This window comes from Zophobas morio, unplaced genomic scaffold (assembly GCF_036711695.1).
Source record: "Zophobas morio isolate AGI-343-1 ecotype UQ-CSIRO unplaced genomic scaffold, CSIRO_AGI_Zmor_V1 ptg000026l, whole genome shotgun sequence".
In the NCBI taxonomy this organism is placed as follows: domain Eukaryota; kingdom Metazoa; phylum Arthropoda; class Insecta; order Coleoptera; family Tenebrionidae; genus Zophobas; species Zophobas morio.
This window is the reverse complement of record NW_026972131.1, coordinates 14,447,019-14,471,724: the sequence shown is the minus strand read 5'-3', so window position 1 is coordinate 14,471,724 and position 24,706 is coordinate 14,447,019. Positions and strand designations below refer to the sequence as shown.

The window sequence follows — 24,706 nt, the reverse complement described above, 5'->3', positions numbered from 1 at the left end:
TGGAGGTAATACGAATACATAATGGAAAATTTCATTTTTGAAAAATTCATCTAAAAATTCTGAAACATTTCAGGGTATAGATCCCGGGGTGTTTATTCCAAAAAGATAGCGTGTTTATGGTCACGGAGTAATATTTTTTTAGAATGTAACTATTATCCATTGTTGCTTAAGAATTCTTTAATTTTTGTTTAATAAAATTTAGGTTTATTTCTTGAAGTTTGTTTTTAGTTGTGTATGAAGTTGTTATTCAATTCCCTTTCAGATTTTTGCGAAAATTGCTGATCAGAACAAATCGTTAATCCGAACACACCTTTTTCCCAATTAGGAATTAGGATTATAGAGGTTCTACTGTACACTATACGTGTAATGAAAAGAACCAAATGTCACCCATGCTATGTGAAAAAGAGTATACTAGCTAAAATTTTATAATTTTTTTTGTTTAGAACGAATTTCTGGTAGATAGGTAAAATCACACAAAAATTTTGCCCCCCCCTGAACGAAATCCTGTATCCGCGCCTGACGTAACCTCATAACACTTCTTAAATACAAGGTACTGTCAACAAAGAAACTACTTGGAGCACTACGCCACTCTTTGAAAATGTAACTTAACCTATAAATTTCTTTTGAAGTTTTTGAAACTAAATCACTAAATTAGATAAAGACAGCAACCACTATAGCTATTTCATAACTGACCGTCATGTAACAAAGACAGAGACAGAAAATGTCCGTGTCACAACTCTTTTCCAAAGTATATCTAGGGACACTAGTCGAACCCATTGGGCAAGTGGCGACTTTTATGTTCTCTCGACGTTTCATGACCCCTAGAACACGAAAAAATAGATCACGGGACCGTCTGTCTGTCTATCTGCCTGTCGTCTGTTCGAATTTTTATTCGACAGGTTATGTCCGAAACTATTTCCCCGATTGTTGTCAATTTTGCATGTGTACTAAGAATATCGTGTGTCTAATCATCCCCACCAACAATAGGACGTCCATTGGTAAATGTCACTTAAATTTTATAAAATAAGATACTCGCGCGCCTGTGTTTTATAAATCCGTGTTCACTTTTTTCCCTAGATATCCAGATTTTTGGGAAACAATCAAAATCGTACAACAAAAACCGAACACTGTGAAATTTATGAGTGTTTTTGGCCGCTGCTAATAATCGAATTCTTTCGAAATATAAACTTAAACAGTCGAAGTTAAGCATGTACTGACAAATTGAGAATATTTACGTTTTTCCCGTAATAAAAGATTAAAAAGGTGATGCGAGATTAGTGCAGGTGGATCTGACTTATCTGTATCAAAACCAACTGGGAAAAGTTGTATATTACACACGGAAGCAGTTTATATTAAAAACGTATTGTGCACAATAGTACGGATTTCGCCCCGGCGCGGCTGCGGGGGTGTTAATTACGCCACTGATGTTACTTGTCGTTGCATACTTCCTGGGATACAAGTAAAGCATTTTTCCGGTTGATCGAAAGGGACACTAACTGTGGAATTGTAGTCCCTACGTGACATTCCTGTTCCCTTTGAAATTACGACGGGCCGAGGAGATATTTCGCGGCCTTAAAATCAATTTAGGCGCGTCGAGAGCCACAATATGAATGGAAGAATAGGCAAAGAAGAGACTGTTAACAATATTATGCGCGTCGGATTGCCATCAGGCATCTCCAGAGATCGCGCGGCGTCGAATAGCGTCGTCTGCTCTCCCCCAGATTGCGCGAAATTTGTATCGGGCGGATATTAAGAATCCGTTCCTGGAGGTAGGTACCACCCCGTCCGAAGTTCGTCTTTCGCGTCGTCTATTTGTAGAAGAATGCGATCTGGCGCTGGTCCGTCCGGAATGGTCGCGATGCCTCGTGCAGAATTTCGAATGGATTGTTCGCGTGTCACGCGAATTCAATCCGGTCTAAATATACGTCGGTCTGGCAGCGAAGACGAATACCGTCCGCAGCAATCATCATCAGAGATAAGGTGTAGTGAGAGACTTACGTGGCGGCGGTGTTCGCACCCTGCTTCAGGTAGGGATGGACCCTGTTGGCGTTCGTGTCCAGGACGGACGTCTGAGGGCCGTTCTGGGTCGGCGCGCCCGGGGACAACTTGCCTGCCAGCGCGTCCAGCGAGTGCAACATAGTCGGTGAGACTCAGCCACGGGACTGGCCAATCTCACCTGTACGCGCCGAGAGATAAGATAACGCACCTGTTATCTATGGTCCGCGGTGGCGTCGGATCCGAGGCGCGTCGCTGCTCCACCTGGGTCACGCCGGGTCGGAGCACCGCGGCATGGTGCACGGGGGCGACAACAACAACACAACACACAGCCAGGCGGAAGGTGGACGGCACACACGGAAATACTACGCTAGGGCCTGGAAAAGCACACACAAGTTAATCGCTGCGGTACGACACACGTGCGGCGGCGGCCTCCGCCGCCGCACAAGCGGGCCGAACAGAGCGGGTCGGGACGCACAAGACAAGTGCACACAGCTACAGGGAGGCGCCAAAGCGGGCCCCCGGCGCGCCAGCCGCCACCGGGGCTCGCGCGGCGGGGGCCGTGGACAGCGGAGTCGTCGGCGGCGGCGGCGTACCTGGTGGCCGAGTCCCGCGCCCGTCGCGCTCTGCTCGGCGCCGCCGAGCGCGCACATACCGGTCGTCGCGACGCTCCGCACTGCACTGACGCCGCTCCTGGTCGGCGGCCGAGGCGCAGCGGCGCAAGCGCCCGCGACGGCGACGTGCGATATGTAATGCATCGACACGACCGTCTGGAGGCACACACACGCCGCCCACCCTCCCGGAGGAAGGACGGGACGCCGGCCCTGCAATTAGCCGATGCGATCGCCGCCCCACGAATTTCACTCGCGGACCGCAAATAGATGCTGGGTTGTTTCGGCTTCGGAGAAATCGAAACCGCGGGATGGAGGCGGGCGCGTGATGGGGCGCGGGTGCAGTTATGATCTTTATGCAAACGAACACTTGCGGTGGAGAGATTTATGCACAGTTTTAATAGTCGGATTTCGGTATGTTGTGCTACGAGGAAGCAACTAGCGGCGAATGGGACCAGATGGGAATCAACGATTTTCCAGGGTAGCGGCGGCACACCAGAGCCCCCGATTCCCGAATCAAAATTTTATGTTTATATATTTTATATTTTTTGTATGTTTTAAACTAGCAACCCGGTCTGGTTTCGCCGGCGTAATGAAGTTGTATGATATGTGTATCATTTAACAGTTTTCAGATGGCATGATTTTTTCCGACTTCTCGACAATTGTTATGATAGTTCGGCCAATTTACACAAAACCTTCATAAATTATACACCTAAATGTTCCTCCTGGATTACTCTATCTACTGGTGAAAACAGCATGAAAATCTGTACAATAGTTTTTGAGATTATTGCGTTCAAACAGACAGACAGACGCTTCATTTTATTCTATGTAGAGATGAAGTAAAATTTCGGCCTTTCAGGCATCGATCTAAATTTGTTCCTCGATAGTTCAGCATGCGCCCTAATCACGGGACTCCCAGATTCTTTCAAATTACTTCAAAAACTAAAGAAAAGGTACTTCAGATACTTCAAACTACTTCAAAAACAAATCAAATGAAGTCCCCGATATTCTTTCAAACTACTTCAAATATAAAACAAAAAGGATCCACGAGATTCTTTGTAACTATCTCAAAAACAAAAGAAAAGGAGTCCCCGAAATTCTTTCAAACTACTTCATAAACAAAACAAAAGGAGTCTCTGAGACACTTCAGACTACTTCAAAAAACCAGGCACCAGAGGTCCCCGAGATTCATTCAAGCTACTTCAAAAATAAAATAAACATCGTCCCCGACATTCTTTCAAAATACTTACATCGAAAACAAAACCGAAAAGGTTTACGAGATTCTTTCAAACTACTTCAAAAATAAAACAAAAAAAGTCCGCGAAATTTCTTCAAACTACTTCAAAAACCCAGGGACAAATGGTCCCTGAGATTTCAGGGCTCGTATAAATTTTTCCCGTGCTGGTTCAGCAAATTCGATCCACCCCTGGAAACAAGGGCGCCTCAAACTTTGTATGTGGTAATCCGAAAGCTTGCCATAGACAAGATTAAGTCATTTCTGGTATAGGGAATACAATCATCGTAAATTCGGAGCAATCAAATCTACTCAAAATTCTATTATCCTTGTTAATTTCCTGCTTCTAAAATGATTTTTTCTGTGATTAAAAAAAGTTTAAGTCCAGATTTTTTGAAAAGTAGAAGATTTGATTTTGAATTTTATTTTTTTCTGATAACCCTTATAAGTTAAAATAAATGCTATGCATAAAAATCAATCAATCGAGGAACTGAAAAATCGAAATAGTTGAAAATCGAAAAATTGAAAAATCGGAAAATCGAAAGATGGATAAATCGAAATATCAAAAAATTGAAAACTTATAAGACCCGGTTTAGGGCTAGTTTCATAATCAAAACTTAAAGGACCTTTATTAACTAATGGGAGCTTTAAGGGCTGATTTCATAATCAAGTTAAAGGAGCTTTAAAGTTAAAGTTGAATGTTTACCATGGAAACACATTGTTGAGACAATGGTTTAAAGCTCCCATTAGTTAAAAGTCAAACAATCTGTTTCCATGGTAAAAATACAACTTTAATTTTAAAGTTCCTTTAACTTGATTATAAAATCGGCCCTTATAGAACGCGAATTAAAGTTAAATTGAGGTCCGTTGCTAGGCAACGTGCATGTTTTAACCAATCACGGGCTCATATTCTATATTTTAATTCTCTGTTAAATTAATCCACGATTAAATATTTAATTGGGTTTCTATAAACCGACCCCTAAAGTTAAAAAAAATAGAAAATCTAACATTTAAAGTCGAAAAATTAAAACATCGCAAAATTGCAAAATCGAGAAATAGAAACATCAAAAAATCGAAAAATTGAAAAATCAATAAGTGGAAAGTGTAAAAAATCGAGAAATCAAAACGAAAATTCGAAAAATTGAAGAATCCAAATACATATTGAAAAACCACAATGAATTAGCGAAAAGTTGAATCGAAAATTCAAAAAATCGGAGAATCGAAAATTTAAAAAATCGAAATGTATATGTATCAACAAATCAAAAAGTTGAAGAATTGAAAAACTCAAAAATCCATAAATCAAGAACTGGAAACATTGGAAAGTTGAGAAATCGAAAAATCGAACATTTAGAAACTTCAAAAATCGAGAAATTGAAAAATCTGAAAAATAAGGATCAAAAAACTGAAACATCGAAAAACTGAGAAATCCCGAGTTGGAAAATCGAGAATTCGAAAAACTGAAAAATTGAAAATTCGAAAAAGTCAAAATTTGGAAAATCGAAATATTGAAAATCTCTAAATTGAAACATTGAAAAATTAAAAAATCGAGAAATCAAAACGAAAATTCGAAAAATCGATGAATCCAAATATTGAAAAACCACAATGAATTAGCGAAAAGTTGAATCGAAAATTAAAAAAATTTGAAAATCAAAAATTTTAAAAATCGAAATGTATATGTATCAACAAATCAAAAAATTGAAGAATTGAAAAACCTATCTATCCATAAATCAAGAGCTGGAAACATTGGAAAGTTGAGAAATCGAAAATCGAACAATTAGAAACTTCAAAAATCGAGAAATTGAAAAATCAGAAAAATAAGGATCAAAAAACTGAAACATCGAAAAACTGAGAAATCACGAGTTGAAAAATCGAGAATTTGAAAATTCGAAAAAGTCAAAATTTGGAAAATCGAAATATTGAAAATCTCTAAATTGAAACATTGAAAAATTAAAAAACTGAGAAATCAAAACGAAAATTCGAAACATTGAAGAATTGAAATATTGAAAAATCACAATGATTTAGCGAAAAGTTGAAACGAAAATTCAAAAAATCGGAAAATCAAAAATTTTAAAAATCGAAATGTATATGTATCAACAAATCAAAAAGTTGAAGTATTGAAAAACCCAACTATCCGTAAATCAAGAGCTGGAAACATTGGAAAGTTGAAAAATCGAGAATTTAGAAACTTCAAAAATCGAAAAATCGAGAAATTGAAAAATCGGAAAAATAAGGACCAAAACACCGAAAAATCCCAAAACTGAAACATCGAAAACCTGAGAAATCCCGAGTTGGAAAATCGAGAATTGGAAAAACTGAAAGACTGAAAATTCGAAAAAGTCAAAATTTGGAAAATCGAAATATTGAAAATCTCTAAACTGAAACATTGAAAAATTAAAAAATCGAGAAATAGAAAAATCTAACATTTTAAAAATCGAAAATTAATACATCCCAAAATTGAATAATCGAAAAATTGCAAAAGCGAGAAATCGAAACATTGAAAAATCGAGAAATCAAAAATTCAAAAAATCGAAAAATCGAAAATTTAAAAAATGGAAAAAGTTGAAGAATTGAAAAACCGAAAAGTCCGTAAATCAAGAACCGGAAACATTGGAGTCGAGAAATAGGGAAATCGAAAAATCGAAAATTTAGTAACTTCAAAAATCGAAAAATTGAAGAATCGAAAAATTGAAGACCACAAAATTTGAAGAATTGAAAAATCATAAAACTGAAATATGTATTAGAAAATTGGAAAATCGAAAATATGGAGAATTCAAAAATTAGCAAATCGATAAATCGGAAAATGGAAAATCAAAGATAAATTGAAGAATGAAATTTGAAAAATCCGAACGAAACATCGAAATATTGGAAAACTGAGAAATCGAAAAATCGAAAATTTAACCAAATAAAAAAACTGGAAAATCCAAAATGGAGAAATGGGAACATCAAAAAATCTAAAAGTCGAAAAACTGAGAAATCGGAAAATTGAAAATTTAGAAATGCCAAAAGCTGAAATATCGGGAAATTGAAGGATCGAAGAAGTGGATAATCAAAAAATTGAAAAATCCCAAAACTAAAATATTAAAAAATCGAAAATCGAGAAATTGAAAAATCAGGAAAATAAGACTCAAAAGACTGAAAAATCGCGAAACTGAAACATCGAAAAATTGAGAAATCCAGGGTTGAAAAATCGAGAAGTTAAAAACTGAAAAATCGAAAATTCGAAAAAGTAAAAATTTGAAAAATCGAAACGAAAAATCGAAGAATCTAAATATTGAAAAACCCCTAAACTGAAACATTAGAAAATTAAAAAATCGAGAAATAGGAAAATAGAAAAATCGAAAAATCCATAAATCAGAAGTCGAGAAATGGAGAAATGGGAAAATCAAAAAATCTAAAAGTTGAAAAACTGAAAAATCTAAAAATCGAAAATTTAGAAATGCCAAAAATGGAAAAATCGTAAAATTGAAGGATCAAAGAATCGGAGAATCGAAAAATTGAAGACTCGAGAAATTGAAAAATCCTAAAACTCAAATATTTAAAAATTGAAAATCGAGAAATTCTAACATCGGGAAAATAAGAATCAAAACACTGAAAAATCCCAAAACTGAAACATCGAAAAATTGAAAAATCCACAGTTGAAAAATCAAGAAATCGAAAAATTGAAATATTGAAAATTCAAAAAAGTAAAAGTTTGGAAAATCGAAACTGAAACATTGGAAAATAAAAAAATCGAGAAATAGAAAACTCGAAACTTTGAAAAATTGAAACATTGAATTGTTATACAATTTTGACTTTTTTTCGAAAAATCTAGATGTCTAGAATAAAAATTTAACACGAGTTCACAACTACAAGTTCACGACTGTATTACTTTTCAACATTTAGTAATAATAATAATAATAATAATAATAATAATACTAATATATGTAGATTTATTGGTTAACAGAACAAAAGTGCCAAAACAGAGAAAGGTTATACAAAAAAATTGGTCGAAAGTTGTTTCGACAGAACTTCCTTCACACCTGAAGTTGAGTTTTTCCTTCGCACAATTTAGCGATGACGTCATCAACATTTTTGCAAGGACACATATATCAGTATATTAATTCCCAAATTTTCGGGAAAATGAAGTGAGTCGTTCTTGATTTAATTAATACAATAAATTGTCTCATAGGTTAATGTTTTTGAGTCACTCTGTATAATTAATTCTAAGAACCATCATTGCATTGATAAGGAGTCATAATATTTTGCATAGTTCAGAGAGGAGGGATAAACGAATAATCTTTGGTTACCGATTTACCATGACAGACAGACAGACAGACAGACGGAAACAGACACGATTTCTTGGGTCTAAAATGTTAAAGTTCGATGAAAGATATATAATGGGGTTATCACTGAATTGCTACTCAACCTTCTCCTATTGTAAGAGTAATAAAAAAAAAATTTTCATAAGGGCACATAACTTATGTAATTCTCTGAATGTAGCATCGACCTGACGTTGCTTGACCTTACCTGACCTGACCTGACCTATTTAACTGTGTTGTGTTGTAACATAAAAACATACAAAAGATATTTTATTATCTTAAATTTTGTGCAGAAATTATTAAAGAACTAAAAAAAATCGATTATAATTGCCCTCTTCTAAAGCTTGTAGATCCTAGAAGACCACGCTCTTTGATTATTACAGAAACCCGGATTATGTGTTTTACTGTCGATCAATTTTAATTTATCTACGTATTTAGCCCTGTCAAAAATTTCTTCCTGTCAATTCCGGGAATAAACGTTCGAATCTCGTCCCGACCTCGCTTCGCGTCTCGCCAAAGCATCAAAACCCCGAAGTTGGCCTTTTCCCGGCGTCCCGCCTGTTGCCGTCCGTCACGTCGCGGCGCCACCGTCCGTAATTCTGATAGATGATTCGGCCGAGATTTATTCCGGACGTTCGATTAGTTTGCGAAAGGGTCGGACCAAGGGAGGCGCGCCGATGGGCGAAAGTTTGTAATTGGAATTGGGGTAAACAGGCCCGGATACATATCCACGACGGATCCGCACTTGTTGTACGACGGTGGCGACCGATCCTCTCGGGAACGCGACGCCGATCCCGTATTGGATTTTTTTTATTGCCGACCCGTAACGCCGGAAAATGTAGCCGACTTGCAACCAACCTTTTCTCGATTGAGGTCTGCCGTTACGCACGACGCCGCCGAAACTCAGACGACTCGAACGGAAAAGCATGCAGATTCCGGATCGACTCGAAGCAATCCCAGGAAGCGTCGCTTCGACAAACTTCGTAATTAGAGTTACGGCGTGTTTTTTTTAAACGCGAATTGTGCGGATAAATAAAGCGGATTCCGGGCGGCTTTCCGGTTTACGGCCGAACTATTGCGCCCACCTGCCCGGAGTTTCTTTAATATTCGTTCCCGGCAACAGGCTGTTTCGGTTAGTTGATCCGTCATCATAACTCCGGGAGCAAGATGCCAGCGCTCCCCTCGACCGGAGTCGTATTACCGGAGCCGAGCGTCCTTGCTCCGTCCTCTTTAAGCTCCCGATTTAATTTAGTACGGTCGGATGCCTTTCACGTTGCAAAATAACCGATACTCCGGCAAAAGACGGCCCTACTAACACTAGGAATCATTAGCACCTAATTACACACGAAAAGCGACTTTTTTTTTGATTCGGCGCTGATGAAACAATCATCGGAAAAGCTGTAATTAGTCAAAGCTGCGAGGATCTCTTCATGCGAGCGGTTCGAATGACGCTTGATTCGGGGGGGAAAACGAGCCGGAGGCATATTTCGGTGGAGATTTTTACACCTTAGTTTTACGAGGGACCGTAAAATTTCGCATTAACTATTTTCGCGTTTTATTGTTACATATACCCGTCATTTTAATCTCGCTTTAACAACCACTTAGAGCGCAGGTACGCGATAAAGACAATTTCGGAATTGTTATGGGAGACGAGTTCGATTTGGAACGAGGATTGTCTCGATGATAAAAGCAAGCGAAACACGTTTTATTATTGCCAGGCGCTGCACTTCGCGTTTATTGATTCACTTTTATAAAACCACTTATTATTAAGAACGCCGCTATTTGCTCGAGTGGTCGATTCTGTTTCATAGTTTGCAAATGCATTACCTCGATACGAGCTTTCCCAGAGGGAGCTTTGCCAGAAACACTTGTACAAAGCTGGTAGTCAAAAATTGGTCGGAGGTTATTTCCAGAGAACTTCCCTCGCCCCTGCAGCGCAGCCCAACAAATCTGTCTCTTTTTTTTTAGCTAATTTGTACATCCGGTGGTAACAGTGAATGACTCTTTAATAAAAAAACAACCACTAGCTAAATTAATAATTTTTAATGTGGTTTGCGAAACATTTCAGGGTGGCCGGTTTTTTTGCCGGTCAGTATATTTAATGATGACATCCTTCAATTTTATCCAATAAAACTTACTTTAATTTTAAAAAGTAACGTAATCCTGAACTTGTGGTTTATGAATCCGAGTTGAATTTTTATCTTAGACATTAAGATTTTTCTCAATTTTTCGCTATTTCAGTTTTTTATTCTTCAGTTTTTCGGTTTTTCAAGATTTTTCAATTTCTAGATTTTTAGTTTTTCGATTACTCAATATTTCGATATTTCAGTGTTGGCAATTTTCAATTTTCTCTGGATTTTTCAAATTTTCGCTTCTACAATTTTTCGATTTTTCAATTTTTCAATTTTTGACGTTTCCAAGTTTTGGTTTTTCCATTTCTCAATTTCTCGATTCATTGATGTTTTGATTAAACCTTTCCGATCTCTCGACGTTCCGAGTTTACGATTTTTGATTTTCTCATTTCTCGAATTCTCGGCTTTTCAATGTTTTGGTTTCCGCCATCTAAATTTCACGATTTTTTGATTTTTTTAATTCACTAATTCTTCTATTTTTCTTGGATTTTTCGATTTTTGTATTTCTTGGTGTTTCGACTATTCGATTTTTGGGTTTTTCTAATTTTCGATTTTCGGTTTTCCAATTCCTCAATTTTTCGATTTTTCAATCTTTCGATTTCCCAATTTTTCAATGTTTCAGTTTTGGGATTTTTGGGTTTTTGGATTTTCCAATTTTTTAATTACTCGGTATTTCATTTTTAGGATTTTTTTAATATTTCTATTTTTCCACTTTTTCTATTTCTCCATGATTCGACTTGTCGATTTTTTAATTCTTCAATTTTTCGATTTTTTAATTTTTCGATTTTTTTTAATTTTCGATTTTTCTTGAATTTTCGAATAATCGAATTTTTGATTTTTCGACTTTTCTATTTCTCGATGTTTCGAGGTTTCAATTTTTGATTTTCCCATTTCTGTAATGCTCGACTTTTCAATGTTTTGGTTTCTCGCTATCTAAATTTCATGATCTTTTGATTTTTTAATTTACTAGTTTTTAGATTTTTGCAAATTTTCGATTTTTTCAATTTTTCTAATAATCGTATTTTTGATTTTTCGACTTTTTGATTCCTTGATGTTTGGACTACTCGATTTTTGGGTTTTTCTAATTCTCGATTTTCGGTTTTCCAATTCCTCAATTTTTCGATTTTTCAATCTTTCGATTTCCTAATTTTTCAATGTTTCAGTTTTGGGATTTTTGGATTTTTCAATTTTTCAATTACTCGATATTTCAGTTTTAGTATTTTTTTTTATTTCTATTTTTTCACTTTTTGTATTTCTCCTCGATTCGACTTTTCGATTTTTTAATTTTCCCATTTCTGTATGTTTCGACTTCAATGTTTCGGTTTTTCGACTTCTCGACTTCTCGATTTTTTAATTCTTCAATTTTTCGATTTTTCATGTTTTTGATTTTTTATTTTTTCGATTTTTCTCGAATTTTCGAATAATGGAATTTTTGATTTTTCGACTTTTCTATTTCCCAATGTTTCGAGGTTTCAATTTTTGATTTTCCCGTTTCTCGAATTCCCGACTTTTCAATGTTTTGATTTCCCGCCATCTAAATTTCACGATATTTTGATTTTTTAATTCATTAATTCTTCAATTTTTTTGATTTTTCGGCTTTTGGATTTCTTGATGTTTCGACTATTCGATTTTCGGTTTTCCAATTCTTCAATTTTTCGATTTTTCAATCTTTCGATTTCCTAATTTTTCAATGTTTCAGTTTTGGGATTTTTGGATTTTTGGATTTTTCAATTTTTCAATTACTCGATGTTTCAGTTTTAGGATTTTTTTAATATTTCGATTTTCCCACTTTTTCTATTTTTCCACGATTCGACTTTTTGATTTTTTAATTTTCCCATTTCTGGATGTTCCGACTTCAGGGTTTCGGTTTTCCGCCTTCTCGACTTCTCGACTTTTTAATTCTTCAATTTTTCGATTTCTCAGGTTTTTGATTTTTTAATTTTTCGATTTTTCTCGAATTTTCGAATAATGGAAATTTTGATTTTTCGACTTTTCTATTATTCTATTTCTCGATGTTTCGAGCTTTCAATTTTTGATTTTCCCAATTCTCTAATGCTCGAGTTTTCACTGTTTTGGTTTCTCGCCATCTAAATTTCACGATTTTTTGATTTTTTAATTTACTAGTTTTTCGGTTTTTTCAATTTTTCAAATAATCGAATTTTTGATTTTTCGACTTTCTGATTCCTTGATGTTTCGACTATTCGATTTTTGGGTTTTCCTAATTCTCGATTTTTCAAGTTTTGATTTTTCAATTTTTTAATGTTTCAATTTTAGTATTTTTCGATACTCCAATTTTTCAATTTATGGATATTTCAGTTTAGGGATTTTTCGATTTTTTCGATTTCTCCACGTTTCGATTTTTCGATTTTTTATTTTTCGCCTTTCTGGATTTCTCGACTTTTCACTGTTTCGGTTTCTTGAGTCCTCAATTTCTCGATTTTTTAACCCTTCAATTTTACGATTTTTCAGGTTTTCGATTTTTTAAATTTTCGATTTTTCTCAATTTTTCGATTAATCGAATTTTTGATTTTCCTAATTTTCGATTTTTGAATTTCGCTATTTTTCGATACAGATTTATACATATTTGGATTTTTCGACATTTTTCTATTTTTTCGACTTTTTTGGTTTTTTGATGTTTGGATTGCTCGATTTTTCAATTTTTCGAATGTTTAAATTTTGGCTTTTCAGTTTTTTAATGTTTCGATTTTTCGATGTTTCGATTTTTCGACTATTCGGCTTTAAATTTTCGGTTTTTCAGTATGTTCATTTTTAAAATTTTTGATTTTTCAGTTTTCAATTTTTGGGTTTTGGGGTCTTTTGATTTCTCAATTTTTTGATTTTTCGACTTCTCGACTTACCGATTTCTCGATCTTTTGATATTTCGATTTCTCGATGTTTCAGTTTTTCAATTTTTCGATATTTCGATTTTTCCATTTCCCCGTTTTTCGATTTTTCGACTTTTCGGCTTTTTGATTTTTAAATTTTTCGATTCCTTTTTCTAGTTGAAAATTTTGAAATTTTTCTATGTCTCGATTTTCTAATTTTTCGATTCTTCGATTTGCCGGTTAATCATTTCTCGATTTTTTAAATTTTGGACTTTTCGACTTCTCGATTTTTCAACTTTCCGACTTTTTGATTTTTTGTTTTCCCAATTCTCGATTTCTGGATTTCACGATTTTTCGATTTTTTAGTTTTTTAATTCTTCAATTTTTAGATTTTTAGATTTTTTGGTTCTGTAATATTCCTATTTTTCAAATTTTCGAATTTATAAATTTTCGAATTTTTATATTATGGAATTTTCAGTTTTTTAATGTTTCGATTTTCGGTCTTTGGATTTTTTAACTCCTGGGCTTTAAATTTTTGATTTATCAATTTTAATTTTTGACTTTTTGATTTTGGGGTGTTCTGATTTCTCAATTTTTTAATTTTTCGACTTCTCGACTTTTCGATCTTTTGATATTTCAAGTTCACGTTTAGATTTTTCGATTTCTTCGTTTTTCGACTTTTAGACTTTTCAGCTTTTTGATTTTTGAATTTTTCGATTTTTCAGTTCTTTAATATCCGTATATTTTTCAGTTTTTCGAATTTTTTAATTTTGGTTATTTAAGTTTTTTAATGTTTCGACTTTTCGACTCTTCGGCTTTAGATTTTTCCTTTTTTCATCAATTGTCGATTTTTAAAATTTTTGACTTTTAAATTTTTAACTTTTCCATTTTGGCTTGTTTTGATTTTTCAATTTAATTTTTTGAATTTCGATTTCTCCATTTATGGATTTCCCGATCTTTTGATATTTCGATTTCGGTATGTTTCAGTTTTTCAATGTTTCGATGTTTCCATTTGCCAGTTTTTCGGGTTTTCGACTTGTTCGATTGCCAAATTTTCGTTTTGGAACTTTTCAATTTCCCGATTTTTCTGGTTTTTCCATTCTTCAACTTTCCGAATATTTAATCTTCAATTTTTGCATGTTTGAATTCTTTAATTTTATAATTTATCAGTTCTCTAATTCTCCTATTTTACAAATTTTTAAATTATAGGTTTTCAGTTTTTTAATGTTTCGATTTTTCGGTGTTTCGATTTTTCGTCTCCTCGGCTTTAAATTTTCAGTTTTTCAATTTGTCGGTCCGTGGCCATCAACATGTTATTTTTGGAATCAGCATGTCGAGATCAACGTCCCTGAATTTTTTCACAATTTTTAGACAATTTTTTTAAAAGTGAAATTTTTTCAATGGTCCCCCCTTCTTCAAATTTCGACCAAATTTTGACATTTTCGAAACTTTTGATATTTGGATTTTTGGAGGTTTCAGTTTTTCAATTTTTCGATATTTCGATTTTTCCAATTTTCCGTTTTTTGATTTTTCGACTTTTCGGCTTTTCTATTCCCAATTTTTCGATTTCTTGATTTTCTAGTTTTTCAATTCTTCAGTTTTTCAATATTTCAAGTTTTTGATATTTCTCGATTTTGGGGTGTTTTGATGTCTCAATCTTTTGATATTTCGATTTTTCCATTTTTCCGTTTTCCGATTTTTCCACCTTTCGGCTTTTCGATTTTTAAAATTTTCTATTCCCAATTTTTCGATTTCTTGATTTTCTTCAATTTTTCAATATTTAAGTTTTGGGATTAATCAATTTCGATTTTTCGACTTTTTACTTTTTCGGTTTTTGATGTTTGGTTGGATTCCTCGATTTTTCGATTTTTACATGTTTGTACTTTTCAATTTTTACGATTTTCTATTTTTAGACTTTTCAGTTCTCTGACATTCCTATCTTTGAATTTTCCGAATTTTTAAATTTTGGATTTTTAAGATTTTCAATGTTTCAATTTTTCGGTTTTTCGATTTTTCAACTCATCCGCTTTAAATTTTCCAGTTTTTCAATCTGTCAATTTTAAAATTTTTTAATTTTTCAGTTTCTGACTTTTCGATTTTTCAATTCTCCGATTCTTCAGTTTTTCAATTTCTCGGTTCTTCAGTTCTTGAATTTTTGGAATTTAAATTATTTGTCAGTTTTTTTCATTATTTCAGATTGCGATCTTACGATTTTTTGATTCGATTTCTCAGTTTTTCAACGTTTCAAATTTGGGAATTTTTCTATTTCTGGATTTTGAATTTTTCAATGTTTTAATTTTTCCAATTTTTTGATGTTTCGACTTCTCTATCCATCGATTTTTCAGTTGTCCAATTTTTCGATTTTAAAAATTTTTGATTTTTCGATTTTTCGAAAAGCATTTTTTCGTGACAAATAAACGGCAGACCTATTTTTCGTACTCTAGAGGTCATGAAACATTGAGAAAACTTGAAAGTAGCCAGTCGCCCGCTCGATTACAATACCCCTTTAACTACGCTCGGAAACTAAAAACAATGAAAATCCCATCACAATCTTCATAAATGAAGCTACCTATCGGCAATTATTCTTTTAACAAACACAAAAATAAAATAAATAAGGAAAAAAAATGACACGAAGGCAAAAGATGGCGTGGGAAGACCCGAGTCGGCCCCAAGAGCTTAGTTTTTCTCATCTTGTTGTCTTAAATGGTCCAACATCGAAGCGGCTCTTGCTCCGTCTTGTATTTTTACGGCCCCCACATATTTCATTAACCTCTGTCTGTTTTCTCAATTTCTCGGAAAAAAATATTAAAACAAGCAGCGGATAGCGCGAAAAACGTTTTTCTCATGTTTACTCGTTTTCCCTGCAAGCAAAAAATTATTTTCTTCAAATTTAATTAATTCCTGCCCGTTGCAAAATCTCGCGGCATTTTTTAATCATTTTAATTTGAACAAAGCTCCTCGGCGAAGAGCTCGAGGCCATTAGATCAAGAAAAATACAAACGGAATAAATGTAGCAGAGAAAGGGAACGTAGCAGTTTCCCGCTTCATAAAAACGCCACCGGACTACAGAATTTTATTTCCTCTAGAGCTAATACGTGTGACATCACCATAAATAACGCGGGTTATAGCACGTATCAAAGCGGCGTTAGCTTCTCCTGGGTGTAAAATTTTACAACTCCTCTTCGACGATTTCTTAAGTGATTGTGACTTGCGGCACGTTCGGCGTTATTGTGTTTTGACGATTTGAGAAACTAAACGGTGTCTCTTGACGACGAAAATCAAAGAGGTGACGTGCGAAGAATAGCTCCGATGGAATTCGTAATGAAACAAAAAATCTCGGCCACAATTGAAACGTAAAAGTGCGGAGTTGGAGGAATTTAAAATGCGTTTAGGCGGAGGAACGTAAATCATTTCGAATGTTTCTGTTGACAACATTAGCGGAATATTTTCCATAATATACTACCCTCTGCGAGGCGACATAAAGAAAAAAATTAAACCGACGCTCGTCATTCCGACCGCGGGATGTGATGTAATAAAAAGAGACTGACGACACTTTAAATAAATTTTATGGCAAGCAATGCAATCAAGGCTGCCCTAAATAAATGACACTTCGTTATGTCATGTAGATGTAGTAAGTAGCTATAATTCCGCTCGTAAGGGGCGCATAAATTCCGCGCTCTTCCAGAATAAATTATTTAGCGATACATAGACAAAAAATTGGTCTGGAGTAAAAGTCATACAAATCCCCCTTCTTTGAAGGCAAAATGGTCTCTCAGCAACATGGAAGTAAAAAATTCCCCGCACCCGACCTCCTACTATAATTGAAGGAAATTCGCTAAGCCGTTTTCTTAGTGGAAAAAGTTTGGCGAGCCACCGCAACCAATTCCGGGCTCGTACCTGCTGGAAATCTCCTCGTCGAACGGAATAGTTAAGCCGATCCGATGTCCCGAGAACAGTGTAGTTTTAATAGACCCGTCGCTGTTTAATTAAGACGTCTTTCTCTCGCACGAGACCGTTAATCTGCTACGGCCCTCGTAAATCCTGTGTGCTGTGTGGGCTCGCTGCACAAGTTTGTGTTTGCACAAATCGCGACACACGCCGCCGCCGCCGCCGCCACCTCCACCTCGCTTGCCTATGTACACGTTTGCATTGTTCGAGTTTTCCTGACGGTGTAACGCCCCCAATACAACATTAATCTGGGCGGCGTGTCGTGGAAGTCTTCATTCGGCGGAGACGGTGTTTTATTACGGGGGGAAGGACCAGGAGGTGGAGGTGGGTGAGGGAGATCGGGTTCTAAGAGCGGCGATAAGCTCGTGATCAGAGAAATTTTGGAGTATTTTACATATATTTGGCTACCGGGAAATTTACAAAGTGATGTTGTTTGGGGGACATTGGCGTTTTGGAAAAATTATGTTTCGGTTTCTGAGTATATGCTTAACTTCGACTTATGTTTATACTATGACCGAATTTGACTTTTAGCACGTTCAGATTACAAATATCAGCGGTTAAAAGAAAATGAAATTTGGCTGATTTTGTGTCCTCAGCGCAGAGGAAAGGACACAAGACAATGTTTTCGGGTTTTCGATTTCTCGATTTTTCAACTTTAGATGTTTTAATTTTTCAGTATTTCAATTTTGGCTTTCAGTTTTTCCATTTTTCAAATTCTGACGTTTCTAAATTTTCAGTTTTTAGATTTCTGAAGTAATTTTTTTTATTCTCACATTTCCCGACTTCCCAAAGTTTCAATTTTTCACTTCTCCAATTCTTCAATTTTTCAGGTTTTTGATTTTTCAATTTTTCGACTTTGCTTTTTTATTTTTTCGATTTTTCAATTTTCCAATTTATTAATTTCTTAATTTTTTTGATATTTCTTTCAGTTTTGGGATTTTTCTACTTTTCGATTTTTGGACACCTGAATTCTTTGATTTCTCGATTTTTTACTTTTTGGATTTTCAATTTTTCGACTGTTTTATACTTCGATTTCTCAAATTTTGAACTTCGATGTTTTAATTTTTGAATTTTTGAATTTTCCGAATTTTTAAATTTTCCATTTTCCAATTTTTCTTTCTTCAAATTTTTCAGTTTTTCAGTTTCTTGATTTCTCGATTTATCGAATTCAGATGTTCCGATTTTTTAATTTCTCGATTCATTAATTGTTCAACTTTTAACTTTTCTTCCCGGCTTTCGACTCCAGGATTACTCGATCCTCTGATTTTTTGATTTCTAGATGTCTCAGTTTTTGAATTTTTCGATGTTTCGATTTTTGGATCTTTCGATTTTTCAATTTTTTACTTTTGAATTTTTCGATTTTTGAATTATCCGATTTTTCAATTTTCTAATTCTGTTAAATGTCGAATTTTAAATTTTCGATATTTTTATTTTTTTGATTTCGTGATGTTTAGATTCATTTTTCAATTTTACGATATTTTAATTTTTCAATGTTTTAAATTTTAGATTTTTGGACTTTTCGATTTGCCAGTTCTTCAATTTTTTTAATTTTTCAAATTTTGACGTTTCTGAATTTTCAGTTTTCCGATTTTTAAAGTATTTTTTTAGTTTCCCATTTCCCGACTTCCCAAAGTTTCGATTTTTCACTTCTTCAATTCTTCAGTTTTCGATTTTTCAGGTTTTTGATTTTTCAATTTTTCGACTTCGCTTTTTAGTTTTTGGTTTTCTCAATTTTCCAGTTCTTCTATATTTCAATTTTTCAATTTTCCGAATTTTTAAATTTTCGATTTTTCAATTTTTCTTTTCTCAAATTTTTCGATTTATTGATTTCTCGATTTTCGAATTCAGACGTTTCGATGTTTCGATTGTTCAATTTCTCGATTCATCAATTTTTCAATTTTTAACTTTTCTTCTCGGCTTTCGACTCCTCGATTTCTCGATTCCCTGATTTTTCGATGTTTCGATTTTTGTATTTCTCGATTTTTCGATTTTTTACTTTTGAGTTTTTCGATTTTTGAATTATCCGATTTTTAAATTTTCCAAGTTTGTTAATTGTCGACTTTCCATTTCTCGATTTGTTGATTTTTCAGATTTTCGATTTTTAGATTTTAGATTTTCGAATTTTTTATTTTTTTGATTTTTTGGTGTTTAGATTTCTTCATTTTTCAATTTTACGATATTTTAATTTTACAATGTTTTAAATTTTCGATTCTTCGACTTTTAGATTCTTCAGTTCTTCAATTTTTTTAATTCTTCAAATTTTGACGTTTCTAAATTTTTAGTTTTCCGATTTCTGAAGTATTTTTTTTTAATTTCTAATTTTCCGACTTCGCAAAATTTCGATTTTTCACTTCTTCAATTCTTCAGTTTTTCGATTTTTCAGGTTTTTGATTTTTCAATTTTTCGATTTTTTAAGCTTACGATTTTTCGACTTTGCTTTTTTAGTTTTTCGATTTCTCAATTTTCCAGTTTATTAATTTCTCAATTTTTCAATTTTCCGAATTTTTAAATTTTCGGTTTTTGAATTACCCGATTTTTCAATTTTTCATTTTTTTTAATTGTCGAGTTTCGATTTCTGGATTTTTAAATTTTAGATTTTCGAATTTTAATTTTTTTGATTTCTGGATGTTTAAATTTCATTTTTCAATTTTACAAAATTGATTAAAATATTTTTTAATTTTTTAAATTTTGACATTTCTGAATTTTCAGTTTTCCTATTTTTCAATTAATCTATTTTTTGATTTTCGCATTAGTCGATTTCCCAGTTTCGATCTTTCAGACTTAAGTTCTTGAATTTTTCGATTTTTTAAGTTTGCGATTTTTCGACTTCTCGATTTCTCAATTTTCTCAATTTTTTAATTTCCCAATTGGATATTTAGTTCAACTTTGTAATTTTTTAGTTTTTCGATTCTTCAATTTTTCTTATATTTTTCAATTTTGCGATATTTGAGTTTTGGGATTTTTTAGTACGTATTTCGACTTTTCGGTTATTCCTGTGCTGGAATTTTCGATTTCTCCACTTTTTACGTTTCGGATGTTTAATTTTAGGTTTTTTAAACTTAACTTTGGTTAATTTTTCAACATTTGGATATTTTAATTTTCAGTTTTTAAAATTTTATGTTTTTCGATTTCTCGAGTATTCAGTTCTTCTATATTTAAATTTTTTAATTTTCGGAATTTTTAGATTTTCGATTTTCCAATTTTTTTTCTTAATTTTCGATCTTCCAATTTTTCGATGCTTAGATTTTTCAGTTATCCGATTGTTGAATTTCTCGGTTTTTAAATTTTAGATTTTCCAATTTTTATTTTTTTGATTTCTTCATGTTTGGATTTCTCGATTTTACAATTTTTCGATTTTTTAATTTTGCAAACTTAGTTTTTGATTTTTAACATTTTCGGACTTTTCGATTTTTAGATTTCCCAATTTTTCAAAGCTTTCGATTTGACAATTTTTTCAATTTTATCAGTTTTGCGAACTTTTCAATTTCTGTTTTTTTTAATTTTCCTGTAATTTAATTTTTTGATTTTTAAAAATTTTTGTTCTTCCATAATTCAATTTTTTAATTGTTCCAAAATAACTACCAAAATTGCCACTAAAAATATGTAAAAATTAATACAAAATCAGTCTTATTTTAGCAGGTACTAGCCCCGCCCACCCACTCTCTCTTTTCTTAGAGGATATCTCATTTGCCAAAATGAGTCTTATGTTGGCAGTTACTAGCCCCTCCCATCCACCCTTTTTTTTCTTATAGGGTATGTCATTGCCAAAATCAGTTTTATCTTACCAAGTACTGAAGTTAGTCACTTTTATAAAAAATTATCAAAATTTGACATTTTGAAAATGATTTCTGGATGTCGAAATCTACGAGAAAATGTCTGGCTAATTTTCAATTGAAAAATAGTCGAAAATGTCAAGTGTCCAAATCAGTCATATCTTAAAAATACTAGCCCCGCCCACCCGCCCTCTATTTTTTTGGAAGCAATGTCATTTGCCAAAAACAGTCTTATCTTATCAAGTACTAGCCCTGCCCACCCGCCCTCTATTTTCTTGGAGGTTATGTCACTTGCCAAAGTCAATTTTATCTTAGCAAATACTCGCCCCGCCCACACCCAGTTTTCTCATTGCAACGACTTATTTATTTTTTTTTCTGTTTAGTACTAGCTCATTCATTGTCCGACCGGATAAAATTAATCATTGAAATGGAGGCAGGGCGGGTGGGCGGGGCTAATTATGTTCTTTTGTGGAGTGGAGGTGGAAACTAGTAGAATCTAGGATGCGAAAGAAGTAAAAAAAAATTGGAAACGTCAAAATTTGAAAAATTGAAAAAATTGTAAAACTGAAACATCGAGAAATTGAAGAATTAAAAATTGGAGAAATCGAAAAGTCGAAAACTCGAAGATTTAAAAAATCTAAAAATTGGAAAATCAAAACCTGAAAAATCGAAACATTAAAGAATTGAAAAACTGGAAAATCAAAAAATAGATAATTCGGAAAATCCAAAAATCGAATATGCAGTCGAAACATGGAGAAATCGAAAAGTTGAAAAATCAAATATTCGATTATTCGAAAAATTCAGAAAAATCAAAAATTTAAAAAAATCGAAAAATTAAAAAATCAGAAACCTCAAAAATCGAAAAATTTAATTAAATCTCAAACAATGGAGAAATTGGGACGTCGAGAAACTGAAACATCAAAAAATCGAGAAATCGAGAAATAGGAAAATCTATTAATCGAGAAATTGAGAAATCGAAAAATCGAAAATTTGGAAACGTCAACATTTGAAAAATTGAAACATCCAGAAATTGAGGAGTTAAAAATTAGAGAAATCGATAAGTCGAAAACTTGAAGATTTAAAAAATCGAAAAATTGAAAAATCAAAACTGAAAAATCGAAAAATCGAGAATTAGGAAAATCAAAAAATAGTCGAAACATCGAGAAAAATTGAATTAAAGAATTAAAACATTGAAAAGTTGCCAAATCGAGAAATGGGAAAATCAAAAACCGAAAACTCAAAATTTGGAAACGTCATGAAAAATTGGAAAATCGAAAAATTCAACACGGATTCATGAACATGATTCAGGGTTAAATGGTGATCCAGTCGTTGCTGCTAAGAGTCTCAACCTTGCAACAATGTGAAATTGCGACTTTGGTAGCAGAAATCGAGCGCTTACCGCAAATCGCGAGGCTCACGAAAATAACCTCTAATTGTAGCCGCGCCATAAACAACAAAAGTGTGTATCGATTTCGTGCGACGTAGACAACCGCCGCTACAACTCGGTTCTCGATTGTTTCCCTTGAGCCGAGCTAGTCCTTTTAACTACATAATAATCCCGAAAACGCAATAATAAAAAAGTAGAATCATTTTGGGATTTCGTTATTTAGTGAATAGAGCCTGCCTCCCCATCTCCGCTCCTTATCCAGCGAGCCGGCACAGATTATGATTATGACCTACTAAAACTTTCTTTCATTCTCGTCAGAAATAAAAGAAAAAAGCAAGATGACGACTTTCCGGGATCGAGGGATCGGCGGGTGCCGATGACTCTTCGACGAGATGAAAAGAACGGCGCGAAAAAGGGTCAACCGCATTAAAACTTATGACGTACGAAGGGGTATTCGGTCACGTGCGCCAGTATATGGCCCCGAACCGCCGATGGTGTAATATCCCGAGACCCTGGATATTGATGGTCTGATTAAACGTGGCGAGAGCCGGGCCAGTCTCGGTTAATAGGCCGAGTAAACCCGTTAATGACTCAAGAGAATTATTGACATCCTCATCTTGGAGAGAATTGAGTGATATGCATCGGACCTGGTTAATCTGGGTTTAAGTCGGGCGCTTATAAGTTCGGCGGACTGGGAGTTGCGCCGGGTTAATTACGGGATGATTTTTCAAGACGCGCTTTAATAATAAATACAAGTCGGACAGAACGTCTATTAATATTCATCTTGTCTGCTGCAAGGGGTTTAAATAATTTACCGTGAATAAATTTATCGAGGCTATAATGGAGCCGCCGACCATTATATCAATAACATCGAATTCGGTTGTGTATCTTTAAATAATGACAATCGATAACCTGGACGGATTAAATTATCATGTAGGTCAGAGAGGTTTATTCATGACTTGACCAAATATTCGTCCCTTCGTTCCTCCTTTAGATATTCAATGCCACGGGAGTGACATAAACATGTCGAAATTCTTTATGGACCCAAATCCAAAATGGCCGCCGCATTAACCCTCCACGACGTGAATCTAGACAAAGTAAATGTTGGATAACCCGACCTCGACCCTTCGACTGCTGCATATTTCGCGGTGCACTTTACGATATCGTTAAATTATAATTGTAACGTGTGTAAATCTTTGCTTAGGCTGCTCGAGCAAATTCATGTGTCTGTGCGGCCGCACGATACAAATATTTAAGTGACGGAACCGCACGGACGGTGTTTGCTGCGGTACATCAACTTAAGGGGACTCGCTAGACGAGGTATAACATTTTTTTGTTTTTTTGTATGAAAAAATGATATTAATATAGATGTATCATACCTCAAACTGCAGCTTTTTTCATATTCTAGGGCGCAGAGACCAGTTCAATCAACTAAAAAAATATGGCTGAGAAATATCGTAAATAAAACACCATTGTATGTTTTCTTTTCAAGTTTTTTGAGTCATAACCATCATAGAATCGCTTGAAAATTCGCACATGGATAAAACATCACTTTTTACAGGGCGCAGAGTCACTAAATGTTTGTTAGTGGTACAATTTGTTTAAATAATAATGTGTTTATTAAAATCAAAATATATCACAAATTAATGCAAAATACGTCGAATAATTTTAACAGGAATATCAGAGGAAAATTAATGATCTGTTGGTTAGCAGAGTTTTTAATAAAAACTAACAATTATTGAAAAAAATGGGTATCAATTCGATAGAATTTGAGCAGTTAGTTCAGTACTTTGCCGATAGGAGCGCCACTAAAATTTACGGAAGCGACTTTCCAGGTAAAACTCTTATCGCCTGCTCTACCATAAGGTGATTGTTAGAGTTTTCGGCTGATTTTTCTAATTTTCGCCAAGGAACTCAGTTTTTTAACAAGCCGCCAGGACCGGCCGTAGTAATCTATTGTTAAGGAAATTAACTTTTACGCAATGAGGTACTATCATAAAACCGAATTAAAACTGGGGAACTATAATATTTTTACTCCACTCAGGATCCTGAATTCAATACACATGATTACTAAAAATTCATTGTAATATTATTGTTAATATATATTTTGCTTTCTTAATTAATAAAACTAATAAACATATTTATAATAATAATAAAAAATATATAAAATACGGCTTTTGTTTAACACGTATAAGTAGCTAAGTGTACTACTTATCCCAGAAAGGAGGTGTTTTAAAAAAGCCCTACGCCCAGTAACTTCTCCCTTTATTGTTTACTCGAAAAAAGTGCTCGTATATGTTTTAATTTGCCGAGAGATCATTTTCAAAATCTATTTATAATAAAAATATGCAAGTCTTGGTGATGAAAAATGTACTCCTAATAAATTATTAAAGTACATAAAAAAATAGAAACAAATTTTATTTATTTAAAAAAAAATCTCTCGCAAAGGCAGGTTCCTCTTTCTTCTTGAATCAATTATTTCGGGCAATAATGCGCCAAAGCA

General features: G+C 34.0%; 1 protein-coding gene across 4 annotated transcripts in view; it reads right to left on the bottom strand.

The window, feature by feature from the left end:
- LOC135136620 (CUGBP Elav-like family member 1-B) overlaps positions 1 to 24,706 on the bottom strand; it is a 347,598-nt gene that overhangs the window by 163,775 nt on the left and 159,117 nt on the right. The window contains exon 4 of one of the 4 annotated variants that reach the window (XM_064065986.1): positions 1,999 to 2,372. The exons of the other annotated variants lie outside the window; for them this stretch is intronic. Within the exon in view, the coding sequence (XP_063922056.1) occupies positions 1,999 to 2,138 (140 nt within the window). The 5' untranslated portion in view covers positions 2,139 to 2,372. The remainder of the gene's footprint in view (positions 1 to 1,998; positions 2,373 to 24,706) is intronic. 4 annotated transcript variants of the gene reach the window in all.